The following is a 23,188-nucleotide window of genomic DNA, read 5'->3' on the forward strand; positions in this document are numbered from 1 at the left end:
TACCGACTTCGGGCAGCCCCCGTGCCTCCGGACCCCAGCCACCGGAGCAGAGCAGCTGGAGCCTGGGAAGGGAAGTGCCCAGCCGGCGGCTCGGGGTCCGGAGGCACAGGGGTTGCCCGAAGCTGGTAGCGCTGGCTCGGGCAGCTTGGCTCTTAAACAGAGCCGAAGAGTCAGGGGAGGATCAGAGCAGCTGGAGCCCGGGAAGGGAAGTGCCCAGCCGGGGGCGCCGGGTCTGGAGGCTGCCCGGCAAACCATGAAGCCGGTAGTGCTCGGGCTTCGGCAGCCCCCTTGCCTCTGGACCCTGCGCCCCCAGCCGGGCACTTCCCCTCCCCGGCTCCAGCTGCTCTGATCCTCCCCTGACTCTTCGGCTCTGTTTAAGAGCCGAGCTGCCCGAGCACTCCGGCTTCGGCAGCCCCCATGCCTCCGGACCCCAGCCGCCGGAGCAGAGCAGCTGGAGCCCGGGAAGGGAAGTGCCCAGCCGGCAGCTTGGGGTCCGGAGGCATAGGGGCTGCCCGAAGCCGGTAGCGCTGGCTCGGGCAGCTTGGCTCTTAAACAGAACCGAAGTCTGAGTCAGGGGAGGAGCAGAGCACCGCGGGAGAGGAAGTGCCCGGCCGGTATTTTTCCGGACATGTTCGCTTTTTGGCAATTTCCCCCGGACGGGAGTTTGATTGCCGAAAAGCCGGACATGTCCAGGAAAAGCCGGACGTATGGTAACACTATCAAAACTCTGACAAACAATCCCAGTTTGGCTTCTTTCTATATTGTCCTCCCAGCTGCAAACAACTCCTAGCCAAGTTAAAATGCTACACGTAAAAATACAGCACGTACTACAGATTCATTAAAGATGTGACTAGGCTAAAGCAGATTTGGTGATTTATACTTGGTCCAGAGCCTTACCTACAAAATATCCTGCAATTTGCCTCAATTGTGTAGGGCTGAATAATCCAACATGTTACCTCCCGAGTCCTCAAACAATTTTGGATGGATTTTTTAAAGATATCTGCATTGAACACAATTCTGACTACCTAAAAACAGATTCAGACAGAGTACAGAGAGCACTTTATAATGGTGCCATCAAGGTTAGGAACAAGAACAAGTCAACTACTACCAGTTGTCAAGAAGTGGAATACAGTAGTAAAAAGCTAGTGTTATCACAGCTTCTGGCTACCAAAGTTCTTTTGCTGTGTGTCTGTATGAAGGATGAGTCAATGCTTTGAGATAGTTCAAGTACAACTGACCATCAACTCAGAGTGCAGAAACAAAGCATGACGTTTCCTCACAACCAAGACTCAGACAAGAAAATGTTAGTGTGGTTCTTAGCAAAGATATCATGGTCTTCTAGTGACAAAGAACAGACGGTAACATCCAAGGCAAAGTAGTCAGTCAGAAGCCTTAATCCAACCAACACACTTCAGGCTACCTGAGGCTGGGTTTCAGTGGATAATGGATCTGCTAACCGTTTTCCTCAGTACTTGGAAGCAGTTATACTGAAGAATTTAGAGATAGGCTCGGTTCAGCAAAACAGTGAAACTTGTTAATAGGAATTTGACTAAAATAAAATCATAGAAACATTGCCAGAATTATTTTTCTTGAACCAAAATGTGTAGCCATGCATAAGTCACTCCTAACTTCGTCCCCCCAGTTTTAACAAAGGCTGTTCACACTGTTTAACCTCTATAATGGACAGTCACACTCCCTGTTACAATTTGCCACAGAATGACAGGATGTGCAAGTCAAGCAAGAAAAGAGAAAAGGGCTGTGCTGCAGTAAAAAGAGGAGAGTGTTGCTGGTGTTTTAGCAAATGAGAGCACTGTCTTTACGTGCAGCACATTGACTGAATTCATGCGTTTTAAGGTGAAGCAGAATAAACTCAGCTGGCACTTCCCATTTTCAAAGCACTGCACAAATATTTTAAAATATGGTGCCTCGTGCCATCAGGTTTACACTTCTAAAATGCCTGGAGCTGGATTTTTAACATTAAATGACCAAAGCAAATGCCAGCTGTAATGACAACTTTCAAGCGTAGTGTTTACAGTCAACCTGTTCTGGGTCTAGAGGAGAGAAGGCAAATATTCGCTCAGATGGAAGTAGTTTAATCCCACGAATGTGCATGCACCTCACTGTCCTGTTTTGGAAATGGTTTGGCATTGGGCTTCTAAATGTGGTTTTCTTTCTCCTATTTCTGATTTTGTGGAAGATGCAGGTAGTATTCCTGGTTTTCACTGGTGTAAGGACCATAAGCAGCTTTCATAATTTAGAACAGTCCCTAGGCTTCTTTTAACTAATCTTTGGTCCTTTTCGACCCAAATAGCTAGTCAGAGTTTGGGGCTCTGGGGATGTTCCAGCTAAAAGTAGAAACTAACGGAATCTGGTATTTTCTTTGATGCAATCTTGTTTATTTACAAGGAATGTACAAAACCCTGCTTCTCTGAGTGCAAAAGGAACTGAGAACAAAATGAGCAGTTTCTTAGCTTACAGCCCCCAACCCTCCAGTCAACATAAGTCTCAAAAACTCTCTAGCTTTTTCCAAGATCACACTATACTTAGAGGATACTGCTTGGCTTTCTTGCCTCTCTCTCCCTCTTTGTTCTTTTGTCCTCTCTTTCTGTGTGATCTCTACACGCAAATACCCTACCCAAAACAATACTCAGTCCATAGGTACCGACTCCGTGGGTTCTCCAGGGCTGGAGCATTCACGGGGAGCAGCCAAGCTCCCCTCAGCCCCCGCCCCATCTCCTCCTCCTCCCCGAGCACGCCGCATCCCCGCTCCTCCGCCTACCTCCCAGCGTTTCCCATCCAGCCGCCGCCAAACAGCTGTTTGGCAGCATTAGCACACTCCGGGAGGGAGGAGAGGAGCGGGAACATGGCGCGCTCAAGGGAGGAGGCGGGAAAGAGGCTGGGCCGGGGTGGGGATTTGGGGAAGGCCTTGGAATGGGGGCGGTGAAGGGGTGGGAGGAGGCAGGGCAGTGGGGACGGGGGCGAACACCCATGGGAAAGGGGAAGTTGGGGAATATGACTCAGTCAAAAACTCCTGGGCAGGTTCACACATACCTTTTCTTTTATGTGGGAGTTTATGCTTACAGTTATGTTAATTGAAGGGTAAATTCACACCTATCAATCTCACTGGGGTTTTAACTCAACCCAAAGTTTCACCCAAGTCACAACAATAAGTCAGAACGGTCACTAGGCTTCTTTAACTGATGTCAGGGCCAAGGCAATTTGAAAGTCAGGGAGCCATAGCCAGCTTCCTAGTCTTCCCTGAATACTCCGCATGCCAAAACATATCATGAAACAGTGTGGCTTTTAGACTGTGGTTTTGGCATCTTTCTCCTTACAGCTGTGCTGTTGTTTGTAGCTAGGGAAACTGAACTCCTACTTTGATTTAAGGGGCCTCTCCTCACAAAAATCAAAGGGGTTTTTCTTTTAGAAAAGTTAGTAGAATGCACAGCGTTTTAACAATTAGTCCTCTCCCACCCTGAACTTTTTTCTTTTTACAGTGAAGCTGAAATAAGCAAATAGTGCGGGTCACCACATAAAAACCAAACCAAAACAAACAGTTTTTGAATGCGCCAGGCTAAATTTATGTTCTTATTTTAAAGATCTTTGAATTTTATAACAAGATCTTTAAAAAAGAAAGCCTGAAGAGTGAAAAGCCTATCCAACATATGGATCAGCTATTTGGCTTTTGAGTTGTTGATGCTCCATTTAAAAGAATGCTTTATTGGGTTAACCTCTGTTTGACCCAACAGAGGGACAAGCGATTTTCCTTGAGCTAGTCATTAGTTGAATCATAACTGCATATTCCCAAGGAGAAACTGCATTTAAGTTGAAAAAAGAAAATCAATGAACAGATGACCAAAGGACTAATGAGCATTCTGAGCTCTGTCCCTTATTATAATCCTTCCCTGAAGCCAGGGGAAGAGGAAAAGAGAAAAAAAACCCACCTAGTTCATGTAGTATAATTGTATACCTGTGAGAATGCAATTCCAAAAGCCACTCCAGCTATGATTCCCATATTTGTCTCCATAAAACTGGTCACCAGATCATAACAGCCCTGTAAAACAAAGACAAACATAATCAGTCTTGGAGCGTGTGTACCCCTTCCCCCATTTCATTTGGCTTCAGTCAGAAATTGGGTATTTTTATCATGATTTCCAACAACATTTTAACTTATTTTATTTAATAACAATTCCTGTTAAGTGATAAGTGTACCCAATAATCGTGAAGACAGAAACAGTACATTTTAGAAACAAATTTGCTAGAATGGGAAAGAAGCCTAATGTGATGCTGTAATAAATAAGACACTGTTGTATTATTAAGGAAAATCATTTTGATATTTAAAAAAAAAAAGTAAGGCCTCAACAGAGTCGATCTGAAAACAAAGCAGAACCTGACAAGATACAGGCAGTAAAAATGAATCGTGCTAGCTGTGACAATTTGGGAATATGTCTGTACAATTGATGAATTGTGTGAGAGATTACGAACCCTTATGGGTACGTCTATACTGCAATAAAAGACCCATGGCGTGGCCACAGTTGGCCCGTGTCAGCTGACTTGGGCTCACGGGGCTTGGGCTGCAGGGCTAAACATGGCAGTGTAGACATTTGGACTCCAGCTGGAGCCTGGGCTCCGAAACGCTGCAAGAAGGGTGGGTCTCAGAGCCTAGGCGCAAGCCCGACCCTGAATGTCTGCACTCCTATTTTCAGCCCCGCAGCCCAACCCCTGAAACCCAAGTCAATTGACCCAGGTTTTGACATTTGGCGCTGGAGGTTTTTTATTGCACTGTAGACGTATCCTGTGTGTCTGTGTCAGGCTGCAAACTCCATTCTGAATGCCCAGACTTTTGCCTTCGCTATGGTCTATTTGCCTCCACATTGGGTTAAGCTGTCAAAGGCTGGTGGCAAAAGAACAACAGAGGATAGTTGACTCTAAGACTGTAAACTGCCGGAAATCTATTCACTCTTCTAGACAACAGATGGTCCCTACGCAGCAGAACTGGTTTAGTAGGGGGAAGTCACCTGGACAATGAAATCACCCAGTAGGGATGTGTGTCCACATGGGGAAGCTGGCATGGGTGTCACCTGGGCCAAAGGTTTCAAAAGGGCACAGGCTGGTCTGCTGGGTGGGGAGGGGGCATTTTCTCCAGTTCAGAAGGGAGAAGCAACCCAGCACATACCACCTCCTGAAGCAGGGGGCTCCCTGCCTGCCTGCCCCCAAGATAGTAAGGGACATTGTGGTTTAAGATGCTTCTTGTTTTGTATGAGCTGTACTCTCCTCTCCTCTGCTTTTATACGATTAAGTAAAAGAGCATAAATGTGTTAGACTCTGTGCACAGTGTGTCTCTGTGCTAACTACTCCACAACCGCTGCATGCCCCCGAGAGTTAAACTGTAACCAGAAGCTTCACACCTTCGAGGGGAGTTCTGGGAGAAGGGTGTGTTTAAGTAACTGGGGCATCCTGGGGGTCAGCGCTGGTGCTGGGGGCCGAGGAGCCCCATATCTGGGAAAGGGATGACAGACAGAGTTAGTACTAGTAAATGTGCCAGAGAGGCCAAGGGAGAAACAGGTGCTGCAGCCTGATGAGGCTACAGAAGCTTGAAACACCCATGGGATCCAGAAAAAAGGAGGCCTTGATTCTGCTCATGGCAGTTCTAGTGCCTGGCCAGGAGGGGGCGCCCGCTAGCGTAATACTAGCTTATTTCGGAACATGCTGCTGTTTAACATAAGCATGGCTCAGATGCGTAGGGAGGTGTCCTGCCTGGCTGTGCCCCTCTAAAGGCACCAGGCATGATCTGGAATGGTTTATTACTTTTAATATATGACAGTACTGAAGGGTTTTTTTTGGGTGGGGGGGGGGTTCGACTGTTTCCTTGAGGTTTTTTTGAGCAGAAAAGAACAAACAAGCCCCCGCCCCCTTCAAATACACATTCCTGGTCTACAGTTGAGACCCCGATCCCATCAGAGCCACTCTCCCCCTACCTCAATACATGGCCTTTCGAACTGGGGGTAGGAGGCAGAGAATGTGTGTGCACAGGCTGTTCTTGGACATGGTTTTGAGATCTGTCTCTCTCTCAATACATATATTTTCTTAAATTATTTTTTCAAAAATGTGTTTGGAATTAGCTTTTCCAGTTTCAGGTGTTTAAAGGAATCTAAGTCATTGACTGAAAACCACAAGCACAAACAGTCTGATTTTTTCCCCCCGGATACAAACCCCACCAAACCCTCCCCCACAAAACAACCCAGCTTTTCTCCCCAAACTCAGCAAGAACTTATTCTCAGACTGAGGCCAAGTGCATATGTTATATCTGTGTCAGTTCCATAGGAAGCTGAGAAAAGAGTGGAATTTTACTTGTCTCGCCTTTCTCAGTCTTGACTCCAGCACTGCCAGTGTGACACAGGCGCTGACTCTGTGGGTGCTCTGTGGCTCAAGCACCCATGGGAAAAAAAATAGGGGGTGCGCAGCACCCACCGGCCACAGTGGCTCTGGCCTGGGGTCTGGCTGCTGATCAGCTGTTGGGCAGCGGGCGCCTGGGGCTGACCGAGGATCAGAGCAGCCTGCGGGAGGTGCTCGGGAAGGGCCTCAAGAGCGGAGAGGAGCGAGCGATGGGTGGGTGGGCCTCAGGGGAGGGAGCAGAACGAGGCAGAGCAAGGGCGGGACCTCGTGGGAAGAGGCTGAGCAGGCGTGGGTTCGGGGCAGAGCAGGGGTGGAGCACCCACCGGGGGAAAGAAAAAAGTCAGCACCCGTGCAGCATTATGAGTCTATTCATCATACACATGCAAGTGCATACACAGGCTCCAATCCTGCAAACTCTTAAGCAGGTTTTTAGAGGATATCAGGGCCTTATACTGCACACTAGTGGTCAGAAGAAGAAAATGCCCTTTGTTAAATGTAGGCCATTCATGACCTAGATTACATGATTTCCTGAAAAGACGGTTACTCACCGTTGTAACTGTTGTTCTTCGAGATGTGTTGCTCATATCCATTCCATTAGGTGTGTGCGCGCCGCGTGCACGATCGTCGGAAGATTTTCTACCCTAGCAACACCGGCGGGTCGGCTGTGGAGCCCCCTAGAGTGGCGCCTTCATGGCGCTGAATATATACCCCAGCCGACCCGGCGCCCCCTCAGTTCCTTCTTGCCGGCTACTCCGACAGTGGGGACGGGGGGCGGGTTTGGAATGGATATGAGCAACACATCTCGAAGAATAACAGTTACAACGGTGAGTAACCGTCTTTTCTTCTTCGAGTGCTTGCTCATATCCATTCCATTAGGTGACTCCCAAGCCCAACTTAGGTGGTGGGGTCGGAGTGAGACATTGCTGTGTGCAAAACCGCTGATCCAAATGCAGCATCGTCCCTGGACTGTTGCACTAGTGCATAGTGAGCTGTAAACTTGTGGGCTGATGACCAAACCGCCGCTCTACAAATGTCCTGTATCGGAACATGTGCCAGGAAAGCAGTCGAGGAGGCTTGGGCCCTCGTGGAGTGAGCGGTGAGGTGCGGTGCTGAGACACCTGCCAGGTCATAGCAAGTCCGGATGCAAGACGTAATCCAGGAGGATAGGCGTTGTGAGGAGACCGGTGAGCCTTTCATTCGGTCGGCCACTGCAACGAAGAGTTGCGTCGTCTTTCTAAAGTGCTTTGTGCGGTCAATATAGAAGGCCAGGGCCCTTCGTACATCCAGGGAATGCAAACGTTGATCCTGGCGAGTGGCATGTGGTTTGGGATAAAAGACCGGGAGAAATATGTCCTGGTTGATATGAAATGTAGAAACCACCTTAGGGAGAAAGGCAGGATGTGGACGAAGCTGCACTTTATCCTTATGAAAAACTGTGTAAGGGGGCTCAGATGTAAGCGCCCTGAGTTCAGAAACGCGCCTTGCTGAGGTGATGGCTACGAGGAAGGCTGTCTTCCAGGATAGGTATAGAAGTGAACAGGTGGCCAGTGGCTCGAACGGAGGACCTGTGAGTTTGGAGAGAACCAGATTGAGATCCCACGTCGGGACGGGATGACGCTGTTGTGGGTACGTCCGGTCTAGGCCCTTGAGGAATCTAACGACCATCGGGTTAGAGAATACCGAGGACGCGAGTTCCCCTGGGTGAAAGGCCGATATAGCGGCCAGGTGAACTCTAATTGAAGATATCGCCAACCCCTGTTGTTTTAGGGAGAGGAGATATTCCAAAATGAGAGGAATGGGTGCCTGCAATGGGGACGTGGCTCGTTGTTCGCACCAACAGGAGAACCGCTTCCACTTGGCCAGGTACGTGGTCCGTGTTGAGGGCTTCCTACTGCTCAGCAGAATCTGTTGGACAGAGTGCAAGCATTGCTGCTCTGCCTGGGTGAACCATGGAGCAGCCACGCCGTGAGGTGGAGTGATTGCAGGTCGGGGTGACGCAACCGGCCGTGGTCCTGAGAGATGAGATCCGGACATAATGGAAGCGGGATCGGTGTCTGAACCGAGAGTTCCAACAGTGTGGAGTACCAATGTTGTCTCGGCCACGCTGGAGCGATCAGAATTACCTGTGCCTGGTCTCTGCGCAATTTGAGCAGTACCTTGTGGACCAGAGGAAACGGAGGGAATGCATAAAACAGGTGGTCTTTCCAGGGAAGGAGAAACGCATCCGAGAGGGAGCCCTGAGCTCGACCTTGTAGGGAGCAGAACACATGGCACTTCCTGTTGTCTCGAGATGCAAACAGGTCTATCTGGGGAAACCCCCACCTCTGGAAGATGGAATGTATGATGTCCGGACGGATAGACCACTCGTGCGTCTGGAAGGACCTGCTGAGTCGGTCCGCTAGAGTGTTCTGGACTCCAGGGAGGAACGATGCCGTGAGATGGATTGAGTGGGCGATGCAGAAGTCCCACAGGCGAATGGCCTCTTGGCATAGAATTGACGAACGTGCTCCTCCTTGCTTGTTGATGTAAAACATGGCCGTGGTGTTGTCGATGAGAACTAACACACAGCGGCCACGTAGGAGATTGAGGAATGCTTGGCACGCCAGGCGCACCGCCATCAGCTCCCGAACATTGATGTGCAGGGCTAACTGGGGTGCAGTCCACAGGCCCTGGGTATGGTGTTCGTTGAGATGGGCGCCCCAACCCAGAGATGACGCGTCTGTGACCAGGTGCAGAGAGGGTTGTGGGGCGTGAAATGGCATCCCCTCGCAGACCACATTGCGATCTAGCCACCAGGTGAGGGAGGCCAGGACCGAGTTCGGGACCGTGACCACCATGTTCAGGCTGTCTCGATGTGGACGGTATATTGATGACACCCAGGTTTGAAGTGGGCGAAGCCGAAGTCTGGCATGCCTGGTTACGTACGTGCAGGAAGCCATGTGACCCAGCAGGGTAAGGCACGACCTCACCGTGGTAGTTGGGAAGGCCTTGAGCCCTTGAATGAGGTTCGTGATGGTGCCAAAGCGGTTGTCTGGCAGGATGGCTTGCGCACGCCCGGAGTCTAGAACTGCGCCGATGAATTCTATTCTCTGGGTAGGTTCTAGAGTGGATTTGTCCTTGTTGAGTAGGATGCCCAACTCGTTGAATATGTGCACTATTCTGTGGACGTGAGCTTGAACTTGCTCCTTGGTGCGACCGCGCACCAGCCAGTCGTCTAGGTACGGGAACACCTGTATTCCTTGCCGACGAAGGTACGCTGCCACGACAGCCATACATTTCGTGAACACTCTTGGGGCCGAGGATACGCCGAAGGGAAGGACTGTAAATTGGTAGTGCACCGTGTTTACCACGAATCGCAGGAAGCGTCTGTGAGGTGGGTAAATTGCAATATGAAAGTATGAGTCTTTCATGTCGAGGGCGGCGAACCAGTCTCCAGGATCGAGGGAAGGGATAATGGCCCCCAAAGAGACCATGCGGAACTTCAACTTTACTACGAATTTGTTGAGTCCGCGCAAGTCCAAGATGGGCCGCAGACCTCCCTTGGACTTGGGGATCAGGAAGTAACGGGAATAAAATCCCCTGCCCCTTAACTCTATCGGAACCTCCTCTATGGCCCCCATGGCAAGGAGCGTAGAAACCTCCTGTGTAAGAAGTTGCTCGTGAGAAGGGTCCCTGAAGAGGGACGGGGAAGGGGGGTGGGAGGGGGGGATAGAAGAAAACTGGATAGCGTATCCCCTCTCCACCGTGCGGAGGACCCAACGGTCCGAAGTTATAAGGGACCAAGCACGGTGGAAGTGGGAGAGGCGATCCCGAAAGGAGGGAGCTGGATCCTGGGGGATGACTGGGGCGCCGTCCTCGACCGCACCTTCAAAAGTTCTGTCTAGGACCTGAAGGTGGTCTTGGTGGCCCCTGGTTCTGACCGGGTTGAGGGCCAACCCATCTTCTCCTACCACCTCGCCCTCGCCTTCTGGCAGGGTCCTGTCTCTGACGAGGTGGAGGGGGGTAAAAACGTTGAGGCTGGGGCCTAAATGGTCTGCGCTGGGGACCCGCAACATGCATCCCCAAGGAGCGCATGATTGTCCTGGAGTCCTTGAGGCTCTGCAATCGAGAGTCCGTCTTCTCCGAGAACAACCCCTGTCCTTCAAAGGGCAGATCCTGTAGGGTCTGCTGTAATTCAGGGGGTAAACCCGAAACTTGGAGCCAGGAGGTCCTGCGCATAGCGATACCTGCGGCCAGGGTTCTCGCGGCCGAGTCCGCTATGTCCAGGGAGGCCTGTAAGGAGGTCCGAGCCACCTTCTTACCCTCCTCAACCAAGGCCCCAAACTCTTCCCTGGACTCTTGGGGAACCAATTCCTTGAACTTCCCCATAGAGTTCCAGGAATTAAAGTTGTAGCGGCTCAGGAGCGCCTGCTGGTTAGCCGCTCTAAGTTGCAGCCCTCCAGCTGAATAAACTTTACGGCCAAACAAATCGAGGCGCTTAGCCTCCTTTGATTTGGGCGCTGCAGCTTGTTGACCGTGGCGCTCCCTTGCATTCACTGATGACACCACCAGTGAACACGGCTGGGGATGGGTATACAAGTACTTGTAGTCTTTGGAAGGGACAAAGTACTTTCTTTCCACCCCTCTCGCTGTAGGTGGGATAGAGGCAGGGGTTTGCCATATCGTAGTTGCGTTCGCCTGGATCGTGCGGATCAGGGGCAACGCCACTCTTGATGGGACATCCGCCGCGAGGATATTTACAATGGGGTCCTGCACCTCCACTATCTCCTCCGTCTGTAGGTCCATGTTACGGGCCATCCTACGTAACAGGTCCTGATGAGCCCGAAGATCTATCGGGGGTGGACCTGTGCACGACGTGCCCGCCACTGCCTCATCCGGAGAGGAAGAGGAGGATGCCTCTGGTGGTAAGGGATCCAGGGGAGGATCCTGGTCTCCCTGTTCCTGGGTCGGAGCATCACCTGTCCTTGGGTCCGGGACGTCAGGTGGTGTGGATACAGAGGCCTCCATGCCCCCTGGAGGAGGGCGAGAGATGGTGGACTCTGGTGCCCTTGTATCAGAGTGACCCAAGCGAGAGGTTGTTGGAGCCCCTTGCGCCTGGTGGTATGCCCACGGGGTCCAGAACGACCAGTGAGATGGGCCCTGGTCAGGGTCCTCTGCTCCCTCTTGCCAATGGCCTAAATCTTGCTCCCCGGCTTGCCCCTGAGGGGGGTATGCCGATCTTGGCAGGTCCTCAGAGGAGCGAGACACCGATCTCGATGGCCATGGCGGTGCCGACTGCGCCGAGACGAATCCCGTGGGATACGGTGCCGTCCGGTGCCGATCTAGAGATGTTCCATCTCTACGCGGTGCCGGCGATCGGTGCCGAGATCGCGATCGGTGCCGATGGCCTTGCCGGTGCCGGGAGTCGGACCTGGATCGAGACGATGACCTAGAGTAGGCCCGGTGTCGGGAGCGGCCTCTCGAAGTCGAACGTCGATCGTACCGGTGCCGAGAGCTACATCTCGACGTTGATCGGTGCCGACGATCATAACGGTGCCGAGATGTAGAGCGGTGCCGCGATGATCTTGGCCGCGAGTACGACCGGTGCCGAGGTGATATCCGGCGCCGGGACTGCGAGCAGCGAGGGGACCTGCTTCGGGACCTGGATCAGTGCCGCGGTTCCAGCCCTTGCGATGGAGGGCGCATCAAGGCAGGTTTTCCCCTAGATTGGACCGGGCGAGTCAACGGTGCCGACAGTGCCGGTGGTTGTGGCGGTGCCGGCTCCGTGAGAGCGATCAAGTCTCTCGCCGTCGCGAAAGTCTCCGGTGTTGACGGGAGGCACTGTATCACCGCCGGTCTCGGTGGTGACTCTGTCTGCACCGGACTCAACGGCCTTGGAGCCGGACTCGACGGTGCTGGAGGCACCTGTTTTCGGTGCTCCACAGGTGGACGCGGCTCTACCCCCGGCACCGGGGGAGCCGGCGTCTTCGGCACTGAGGTCCCCGCCTTATGGGATTTTTTATGTCCCGGGGATGATGAACGGCGCCGAGGCACTTGTTGTGAGTGCGGTGCCGATGAGGTCCGGTGCCGTGGAGGCTTGTCTGCCGTGGTCGGCATGGTCGGTGCCGCTGGGGCACTGCGCACCGAGGTGCTAGGTGCCGGGGCCTGGCGCGCCGATGGAGCGTCCGGGCTAAGTGCTGCCTCCATAAGGAGTTGCCGGAGTCGAAAGTCCCGCTCCTTCTTGGTCCTCGGTTTGAAGGCCTTACAGATCTTGCACTTATCTGTTTGATGGGACTCTCCCAGGCACTTCAGACACGAGTCGTGCGGGTCGCTCGTTGGCATAGGCTTAGCGCAGGAGGCGCACTGCTTGAAGCCGGGAGCCTTGGGCATGAGCCCGACCACGCGGCCGGGGAAAAAGGGGGGAGACAACCCCCTTAATCCCCCTTTTTTTAACTATATAACAACTATAAACAAGTGAATAACCAACTATATAACTATAAACAACTAGAACTACAACTATAACTGTGAATAACTGGATAAGCTAGGGAGAGTGGAGAACAGCTACGCCGTGCTCCACAGTTCCAACGACCGTCAGGGGCGGTAAGAAGGAACTGAGGGGGCGCCGGGTCGGCTGGGGTATATATTCAGCGCCATGAAGGCGCCACTCTAGGGGGCTCCACAGCCGACCCGCTGGTGTTGCTAGGGTAGAAAATCTTCCGACGATCGTGCACGCGGCACGCGCACACCTAATGGAATGGATATGAGCAAGCACTCGAAGAAGAACCTCTTTTGTAATATAAAATAATTTTTTTTTAATCCTCAGAGTAATGAAATGGTAGATAAAGTTACAAGTAACTCAACTCCAGGGCAGTGATAAATCAGTTATGAGATGTTTCAACATACATATTAACCCCTAATTACATCTTGCAACATTATACTAACTATACATTATTTCAAGCTTACTCGTTTAACATATCAAGCAACTATGGTTGTATGTCCTGCATATTATGAAATGAGGCTAGAGTGGTCAACCAATTCTTTCATTCTGCCAGATGTGCCTTCATATTTTTCCAGCCTTTCCCAAAGGTTCTCAAATCTATTGTTTTCAGTCGCTTGCACAAGATGTAACAGCTCACAGTTATGGTAATTTGAGAGAGACTTAAAGTCTTACTTGTTAAAAAGAGCATGCTAGTAAGATAACTTTACTCACTCACCTCATGTGTGGAATGTTTTTCCAGGATGCCATAATTTACTGTTTCTGGCAATTTATTGTATGATTTGTTGTGCACCCTCAGAACTGGTGCACCCTCAAGAGTGGTGCAGACATTACCAAACAAACTTGAAAAATTCTGTATATTGTAACCATGCAGCTATTTGATGGGAAGGGGAACCCTATTTAGCAACTATCACTTCATTTGCATCCCTATTCCTGTTCCTTTATCAACATTTTAGAGAAAAATAATGCTTAGGATTTGTTTGTAATGCACTTTGGTTAGCGAATCCTAATGACAGCTCAGCGTTAGATATTAGCCTCATTTAATAGATGAGGAGATTTAGGGCTAGATTCACTTGGCATCACCACACCTAACTTTTAGGTGCCTAGAAAAAAATCACTGGGATTCCAAAGCCCGAGTTAGGCATGCAGGTTCCCTATAAAATGAATGGGGAGAGATGCATGCCTCAGAATGGTATCACAAAAGCCAGCATGCTAGATGGGGAGTAGCCTAAATTAGCCAATGGGAGAGATGTGTCCCAAACCCCACCCTTCTTAGGGAGTTTAGTGCTTAAATCCAGACTGCAGGGAGGTACCTCCCTCTGTTTCGGATTCTCAGCTGGAAATCCTTTCTTGGCATCGGGTGCCCATGGCTTTTTTGTTTTTGTTTTGTTTTTTAAAAAGAAGCCGGGAGGGTGGAGACTCCCTCATAACTTTTAACCTAGTGGTTAGGGTAGTCACCTGAGATGTGGGAGACGCCTGGTTCAAATCCCCCTTTCACGTCAGGAAGAGCAGGGATCTGCCGCCTCTCAGGTGAGTGTCTTGGCTACTGGGCTACAGAATATTCTTAAGTGGGGCTCCCTCAGCTGTTCCACTGTGAATAAATCATGAAGAAGTCATTTGGGTCACAGAGAGAGAGCGAGAGAGAGCACAAGAAAGCACAAGCATGAGAATGATTCTGTAGCCTGGCAGAGCACTCACCTGGGCGGTGGGAAACCTAGGGTCCTGTCCCCCTGCTCCGATTAATTTTTTAATGATTTATTCATAATGGAACAGGAGACTGAGGAGATTGAGGGAGATCAACATCTAAGGAGCCTATATCCCAATGGCGAGGGCACTCACCTGACAAATGGCAGATCCCTGTTCAAATGCCGTCTTCCCCTCTGAGGTGGAGGTAGCACTTGAACTGGGGGTCTCCCCCACCTCAGATAGATACTCTAACCTCTGGGCTAACAGTTGTGAGGGAGGTTGTCCTCTCCCTTCCCCTGGCTGTTATGTGCACGTCAGTATACAGGGCCCAATCCGGCAAGTGAGCTCTGAGCACACTTAAGGGATTGGGCCCCACAGGTGAATTAGGCGGAGGAAGACGTATCCTCCTTTCATGAATCACTCTGTGACTTAAGTGTCCAGACATGGAGTGTTGGAGTAAAGTAAGTGTTTGGATGGAGTAAAATAACTGGAAAAATTCAGGCACTGAGAGAGTTTAGGCACCTGCACACAGTTTTGAAACAGCTGGATCGGGGCTTTGTGAATTCCAACCAAGTCTGATTCTGGAATCTAGGGACCTAAAGCAACAGTTACATGCCTACGTCCTTTTGTGACTCTAGCCCTAAATGACTTCCCAAAGTCACTTAGCTAATCAGTAGCAGAGTTGGGAAACACAGTCCAGGAGTTTCTGACTTCCAGTCGTGTGATCAGACCACTAGAATACGTCTCCATTGGTAACTCATTAGTACTCTTTGTGAACTTTTAGCACCTTATTTTATTATTATTATTATTATTATTATTTTAATTGAAGCCTGTTCCTATTACTGTTTTTTGGAGACTAGGAAAAGACTGCATTTCCAATGTATTTAATCCATAAATGAGAGCTAGAGAGAGAAAGACAGACCTCTGCAACAAAGGGACCTGTATGTCCCCAATCCTGCAAAAAATACACACAGGCAAGTATCATAAATAAGGTTAAGATTTTATCATTGTTATTTTTAGTAAAGGTCATGGACAGGTCATGGGTAATAACCAAAAATTCATGGAAGCCTGCGACCTGTCTGTGACTTTACTAAAAATAATGGGGGCGGGATCTGATAGGAGGGATAAGAACCCAAGCCCCACCGTGGCTTGGAGCTCCAGGCCCCCCGCCAGCTGACTTCTCCAGCCCCATTGCCCCAGGGCTGAAGCTGCAATGGAAAATGTCACAGAGGTCTCTGAAGGTCTAGGATTTCTGACTTCCATGACAAAAATCTTATCCTTAATCACAAACCTCCTTCTTGGCTGAGAACAGGATGAGAGTCTGTTCAGAGACCATCAAGGCTGTTCCTTCCCTGTAAGCTACAGTACCAGACCAGCCACAACTCCTTTTGCTTTGCTTTTTGTTCCTGTTCCCCTCCACCTCTCAGAAATAGCCCACCTTGTTCAAGTTTCTTTGAGCAACTCAAAGATCTGGGACAGCTCCCCAGCGGAGAGTTCTTTAAGTCTTTGATTTAAATGGCAACTGAAACAGAGTTCTCAGATGTGGGCAAGACCTTCAAACTATCCGTGGACAATCCGTGGACAAAATAATCAAGTCAGCTACTTCAGAAACAGAGACTCTATGGATAACGGCTGGTAGAAAATAATCAAATTAAAGATAAAACAAAGATTGGCCCTCTGTGAAGTGAGAGTGAATGCTGGTCAGTCTGCAGTACAAATCAGAACATTAGAACAAGATAACTGCACCCCAGTTTAAATGTGGGAGGGATCAGCCATGGATCATCTGGAAGGCATTGATTTTAAACTACTGTGCATTTCCCTTCCAGTTATCATTTGAAATAATATTTCAGTTTTGTCCACAGCAAAAAGGCAAATTAACTCAAGGTCAGATTGTGATGAGGGGGAGGGTGCCAAGAGCCTCTATCTATCCAGCCAGCCAAGTATTTGTAGGAGTATACGTGTAAAAGCTATAACCTTTCCTGCACCTTCTCCCACAGCGACAGTATGGCTCAGACGCATCAGGTCTACTCCTCAATAGAACTCCATGGGTACCTGTAAGTGGACCAGTGAGGCCAAGGCCACAGTTCTGTCCATTTTCTAGTAGCCACACAACAAGGAGAGTGCACTCTGAAGCCTGGGAGATGGAGGAAGAGCTGGGCGGTGGCAGAGCTCCTGGCTCCAGAGTGCTCCCCAGGAGGAATTCTGGCCAACTCAGGACAGGTTTACACTACAAATGCTGCACTGGCACAGCTGCACCACTGTAGCATTCTCCAGTCAGCTTAGTTACCCCACCTCTGCAAGAGGCGGCAGCTATGTCGGCAGGAGAAGCTCTCCCACTGACATAGCCCTGTCTACACGGGGTGGGGGTAGATTGGTATAACTACATCACTCAGGGTTGTGGAGTTTTCATACCCCTGAGTGATGTAGTTATACCCAAGTAAGCATGTAGTGTAGTCCTGGCCTCAGTCAGAATTCCTCCTGGTTCAGCTCAGCCCCACTGCACCTTCCCCTCCTCCCTCTCTACAAAAGGCAGACTCTGGCACTAATTAACGAGTGTAAATTAATGTCTTTGCAAATCCTTTAAACTCACCCAACAGAGTAACATTACATTGATGACAATTATTTCAAGTTTCACAATAGACCGACATCATCCCTGTTCCAAATCCATTAGCACTGATTGGCTCACAGTAGGCTACTGTGACTGAAGGATAGGTTAGTGGAAGCTAATCCAGTATTATTGTCTTCTTGGTATGGACTGGAAAAACACTCTGACTGCTTTCCAAAGGTAGAGTCGTAAATGTGACCTCAGTCCCCATCTCCAAGTCCCTGACGGACACACAGCTGAGTTACAGTACAAGCTGAAAAGGATTAAAATAGAACACAACCAACCGTTTCTGCATTTTTCTGTTATATACCAATAATTTCTTGTGTTAACAGTTACACTGGAAATAGACGAGAAATGACAAGAGAAATAAATCACTAAATGCGCTGGGGCGAATTAATCGCTGCTGTAACCGCCGAAGCCATGGTGTTATATCAAAGTTTAATTTGGCATCAGGATTATTCCCTTTATGAACAATTTGTTACCTCTCTTGAAAATCTTATGCAAAAAGTCAACAGGAAAGAAGTTCTGTGCCAGCAATGAATGTCTCCTTGCACAACACAGTATTAGGAGTGTCTTTTCTATATGTTGCATTGTTTCCCCTTTTCCCCTCTTTTCTTCACATTTTCTGCATTTGTATTCTGTTATTAATTTATTTGTTTTGCTATCTCACTCACTCTCTCTCTCTCGATACTACTCTCCCAATTGTCTTTTTGAAGGTGGGGAGGGGTCAATGTTAGCTCTGTTCTGCCTGCAGCAGTATAAATCCAATGAGATTAGACGGGGCACAGCAAACATATCTCACTACCCCACAACGCTTCACGTCAATCATCCCTATTTTCTCTGTTTGAGTTGTTAGCATCCAACGCCTGAAATTTCTGACAGAAGACAAGTTGGCGGGGAGGGAGTCAGTGAGAATGAGAACTGCTGATTGACATAAGTACCGAGGTCAGCTGCCTCACCTCTGTGTATTTAAACAGTCTTGCCAGCTTTGCCTCTGTGCAAGATGCTGTACCTGACCAAATGTGATGGGAATAAGTGAGTTCACATCTCACTGGTCGGGTTTCTGTGTCTGCTTATTTCACAAATGTCAATTTAAGTGTTTGATGGCAAGCAGTGGGCAATCTTATCCACTTCTCCATCCCCAGTTTCCACACTCTTCATATCACTAGGCAGGAACCGCACTTCAATGACACCATATGTAGTAATTTGCGAACTAATTCATCGGATAGTTACATCTCAGTTGCCTTTGGCACACAGTGGCCTGTACCTTCTGGTTTATTTTAGTGGCAGCAACGGTCATATTGCGCAGATCCTGGGGATTGCAGTCACTGGCGTTCATGCAGCAGCTTGGGGGAATACCGTGTTCAAAGAAGTAAGGGCTAGTGCTCCAGTTGGTATAGTTCTGAATGCCACAGCATCTCAGCTACAAAGAAAGAGTAGATTAAAAAAAGAAGCCAGTGTTAAAACAAGCATAGGAATAGTTTCAGATCTTACCTTTCAGAGTGAGGTCAGACCAAGGCTACTCACTAAGACTTATTTTCCAAATAAGCCTGGGGCTGATACTGCTCACACAGAAGTCAGTAGCTTAATTCCCACTTACTTCAGTGGGAGCCGGCTGGGGCTCTTTGCTTATACTGAAGAATGGAGTAACTGAACTACCGCCCAAAATAGGTAAGTTACCATCAGCAAGCACTACTATACTGGAGGATGGGAAGAAGGCCAACAGTGCACCTATCTTTTCAAAAAGGTGCTAAACATGATCCTCGGAAATCTAAATTGAAAAGCCTTCCCTTGGTAACAGGAAAAACAGCTGAGAAAAATGAGAGAGTTATTAAGCACATAGGGGGACCACAAATAGAGACAAAGCAGTACAGGTTTAAGAGGATGAATCAAGCCTCTCTAACTCATAAGACTTCTTTAAAAGAGTTAACAAAATAGCAAATAAAAGCAGAACTGGTGGGTTTACACTTTCAAAATGCTTTAGGAAGGGTGGGAGGTGTGTCCTATTCTAGACTAAAAAACTGGCAAAGCCTATCAAAGATGGGGAATAAATGGCAAATTCTCAGTGTGACAAGAGATTATAAGTGGGGTGTCTCGTCTAGCCCCAAATATCGAAAGTGAGGGGGAAAAGCACCATCCTTTTGGTAATCTTGTTCCACTGCCAAATTCTTCTTATAATTAAAGCACCACTTCCATTTTTAAAACCTGCTGCATTTTTCCTCCACTACTGTTTATTCAGTCTTTATTATGGAAGGACAATAACCAGTCTGAAAACATCTCGTGGAGCAACTGTAGGCAGCCACGTGTGTCCCTCACCCATCTTTTCTCCCAATGGAACATGCCCAGTTCTCTTAACCTTTCTTGATAGGTTTCATCTTCCAGACCTTTCATTGTCTTTGCAAAGAGAACTGCTATAGGTTATCAACTAAACAGGAAGCTAGATGACCAAATCCTGACTAATCATGTTCATATTTGTAAAGCTTTATAATGCTAGTGGCAGAGCCTCTTTAGAATAAGAACTGCTCACACTCTATGATCCTAACTAAACACCAAACAACTAAAGACTAGCACAGGGATCGGCAACCTTTCAGAAGTGATGTGCCGAGTCTTCATTTATTCACTCTAATTTAAGGTTTTGCGTGCCAGTCATACATTTTAACGTTTTTAGAAGGTCTCTTTCTATAAGTCTGTAATATACAACTAAACTATTGTTGTATGTAAAGTAAATAAGGTTTTTAAAATGCTTAAGAAGCTTCATTTAAAATTAATTTAAAATGTGGAGCCCCCCAGACCGGTGGCCAGGACCCGGCAGTGTGAGTGCCACTGAAAATCAGCTCGCGTGCCGCCTTCGGCACACGTGCCATAGGTTGCCTACCTCTGGACTAGCACAAGGGCTTGTCTGCATTCTAAAACTTGCATTGGTTTAACTAAATAAATGTAAAATGAAGTTTCCACATTAAATTAGATAATCTTAAGTGTGATTTAGACCAGTTTAAATGAGTCCATATTAAGGGTTTGCCCCAGGATAACTATATTGATTTTAAATTGATTATGTCACAAGGCTATACGTTTTCTTATACTGACCAAGCCCAAGATTAGGGGTGAACTCAACTGGTTTTAAAAAGTAGCAGTTGTCAGAAGATGCCTGCTAGATGCTATGGCAATATAGTTTGTGAAATACTTTCTTCTGGTGATGGTTCTTTCGTCCAGGATATTGACAGAACAGTGTCCCAAACAAGCACAGAGCACCCTTGGATAGACTGGCTATTCTGTAGCTAGTAAATACCAAAGATGCAATCCAGGCACCATTGAGGTCACCGGCAAAACTCTCACTCACTTGGAGCCAGCATTTCACCTCAGGTATTCAGAATCCTGTTTCTCCATTCTAGGTATTGAATCCTGGAACCAACACCTTGGGGCTTGTCTATACTTACGCGCTGGTTCGGCGGCTGGCAATCAAACTTCTGGGTTCGATTTATTGCGTCTTGTCTGGACGCGATAAATCGAACCCAGAAGTGCTCCCCGTCGACTCCGGTAATCCTGCTCGCCGCGAGCAGTACGGGGAGTCGACGGGGGAGCCTGCCTGCCGCATCTGGACCGCGGTAAGTTCGAACTAAGGTACGTCGACCGACTTCAGCTACGTTATTCACGTAGCTGAAGTTGCGTATCTTAGTTCGAATTGGGGGGTTAGTGTAGACCAGGCCTTGAAGGTCTAATCAGTAGCAGCGGTGGGTGTGGAAGGACTGCAGGCTGAAATCCCATGTAATCAGTTTAGCCCCTAAAATATAACTTACTAACACAGCTATTTGAGCCATTGGCAATTCATGTTTTGTGATCAAAGAATAGATTCTGTTTACATCTTTTTACAAATAGCTATTTTAAACTTACACTCTGTTGTACGTCATCCACTGCGAGGCTTCGCTCATCGTTGCCATTGTAATTCTGGATAGCTTCAGTGTATGTCCTAAGGAAAGTGTCCTTGATCTAAGAGGAAAAAGCCAGAGAATGAGATATTTTATAAGTGACCAGCATATGGAATGGGCATTTTAACGCACAAGCTTTCAGTCTGAGTCTTTCCAAGAAATTTACCCATTTCCAACCTTTGCAGGATAGCCAAATCAGAGTGAGTATGTGTTCCTTTTGCCACGCTTTCTGGAGTGTATATTCAGAATCTAAAAAGCTCTCCTTTAACATTCACAAGTCCTTTTGATGGCATTTTAAGATTGCCACTTGCAACCATAGACTCTTTAAATAGATCACCAAATTGCTATATTTTTGAAAACAGCTAGGATGGATTGGGAACTGCCCTGTGACAATTTATGAATACTATATGTTAGTCTGTTTGAATGTTGGGATGTTTACTGTATGAATATATTAGTTTAGGTCAGTCAGATGGCTGACTTGAAAAACAAGCAGGAAGGAAAAGCACAGCTCAAGACAGCCACCTCTCATGAAACACTTGAGTTGTTAAGGGACAATGTCAAAGCTATTAGCTCTGATGATTTCATCTGTTTTGAGCCAACCTGCAAACAGGGGCACCATTTCGGAGGGGCAGAGGGGAGCTTCATACAGCAGCTCTGCTCCAGGTGCATGTCCTAGCCCCAGGCAGAGCTGTTAACTGCCCTGCAGCCTGGGTGTGCGAGTTCAGCAGAGGGGAGGTGCTAGTCTCAACTGATGCCCAGGGGCAGGGAGTCAGTATTTTGTTTACAAACAGAGGCAGGAGGATTTTAAGATAAGAAAGAGCTGGTAATTACATTAAGGATCTGGAAGTCCTTAGATGAGCCTATAAAACAGGGATTCCTCTGGGGGAAGGGAGCGGGGGAAAAGGAGGGTGTTGAAGAGAGAACGCAGGGGACTCAGACAGCGTTCCTTCTAATTTTTTACGACCATGTGCGAAATTCATGACACATCACCTTCATATTGGTGCACATAACAAAATTCATGTGGTGGGGGTGGGGCCGAGGGCTTTGGACTGTGGGAGGGGGCTCAGGGCTGGAGCAGAGGGTTGAGGGGTGCCGGCTCTGGGGTGGGGCCGGGGATGAGGAGTTCGGGGTTTGGGAGGGGGCTTTGGGCTGGGGCAGAGGGTTGGAGTATGGGGGGATGAGGGCTCTGGCTGGGGGTGTGGACTCTGGGATGGGGCTGTGGATGAGGGTTTCGGGGTGCAGGAGAGGGCAGAGGGTGGGGGTGCAGGCTCTGGGGTGGGGCTGAGAGATTTGGGGTGCAGGCTGCCCTGGGGCTGTGGTGGGGAGAGAGGACTCCCCTCAGCCCTCTCTCACTGCAGCAGCTTGGGCTGGGGGAGAGGCACCTCTCCCCAGCTGTGGCAGCTCCAGCGGGGCTGAGCCGGGTCGAGAGAGAGGCTCATCTCTCCGGCAGCTCCAGCGGGCCTCAGCCAGGCCAGTCCAAGGGAGGGGCGCCTCTCCCCCGGCTGTCGCACGTCTGGGGCAGGTCCGTTCTGGGGCTGGTGGGGAGGGGCGCCTCTCCCCACCGTGGCAGGCCTGTTCTGGCAGAGAGGCATCGGGGCTTAATAGTCAGCTGTGCAACTTAGAGGGAACTTAGGACTCAGAAGAAATACAGCCAAGCCCTCTGAGCCAAAGTTACATCAGAAAAAAGGGAGATCTGAAGGGGAGAGGTGAAAAGAAGGGAAGGGATAGCAGTGGTACAGAGAAGTTCCCCCTCTACTCGTGGTACTTATGTGACCCCATCGCCATAGTATCTGAGTGCCTCACAATGTCTAACCCATTTATCCTAACAGCCCCTCTGTAGGTAGAGCAGTGCTGGTATCCCCATTGTATAGATGGGGCACTGAGACACAGACTAAAGGCCAGATTTTTAAAGGTATTTAGGCACCTAGTGGGATTTTCAAAAGCACCCAGAAGTTTAGGTTCTTTGTAAACCCCACTAGCTGCCTCGCTGCATCTCTGGGTGCCTAAAACCTTTGAAACTCTGTCCTAAGGCAGGGGCCTGAAGTCATACAGGAAGTCCATGGGAGGAGTAGAACCCAGGTCTCTGGGGGTTGACAACCTATT

At 49.0% G+C, this 23,188-nt stretch overlaps 1 protein-coding gene across 1 annotated transcript in view; it reads right to left on the reverse strand.

The window, feature by feature from the left end:
* Positions 1-23,188, reverse strand: part of TSPAN7 (tetraspanin 7) — a 189,515-nt gene that overhangs the window by 16,641 nt on the left and 149,686 nt on the right. The window contains exons 4-6 of the mRNA XM_054005884.1: positions 21,051-21,146; positions 18,430-18,585; positions 3,971-4,054 (exon numbers count right to left, since the gene is read on the reverse strand). Coding sequence (XP_053861859.1) covers positions 3,971-4,054; positions 18,430-18,585; positions 21,051-21,146 — 336 coding nt within the window. The remainder of the gene's footprint in view (positions 1-3,970; positions 4,055-18,429; positions 18,586-21,050; positions 21,147-23,188) is intronic.

Source organism: Malaclemys terrapin, chromosome 1 (genome assembly GCF_027887155.1).
Source record: "Malaclemys terrapin pileata isolate rMalTer1 chromosome 1, rMalTer1.hap1, whole genome shotgun sequence".
NCBI classification, from domain to species: Eukaryota; Metazoa; Chordata; order Testudines; family Emydidae; genus Malaclemys; species Malaclemys terrapin.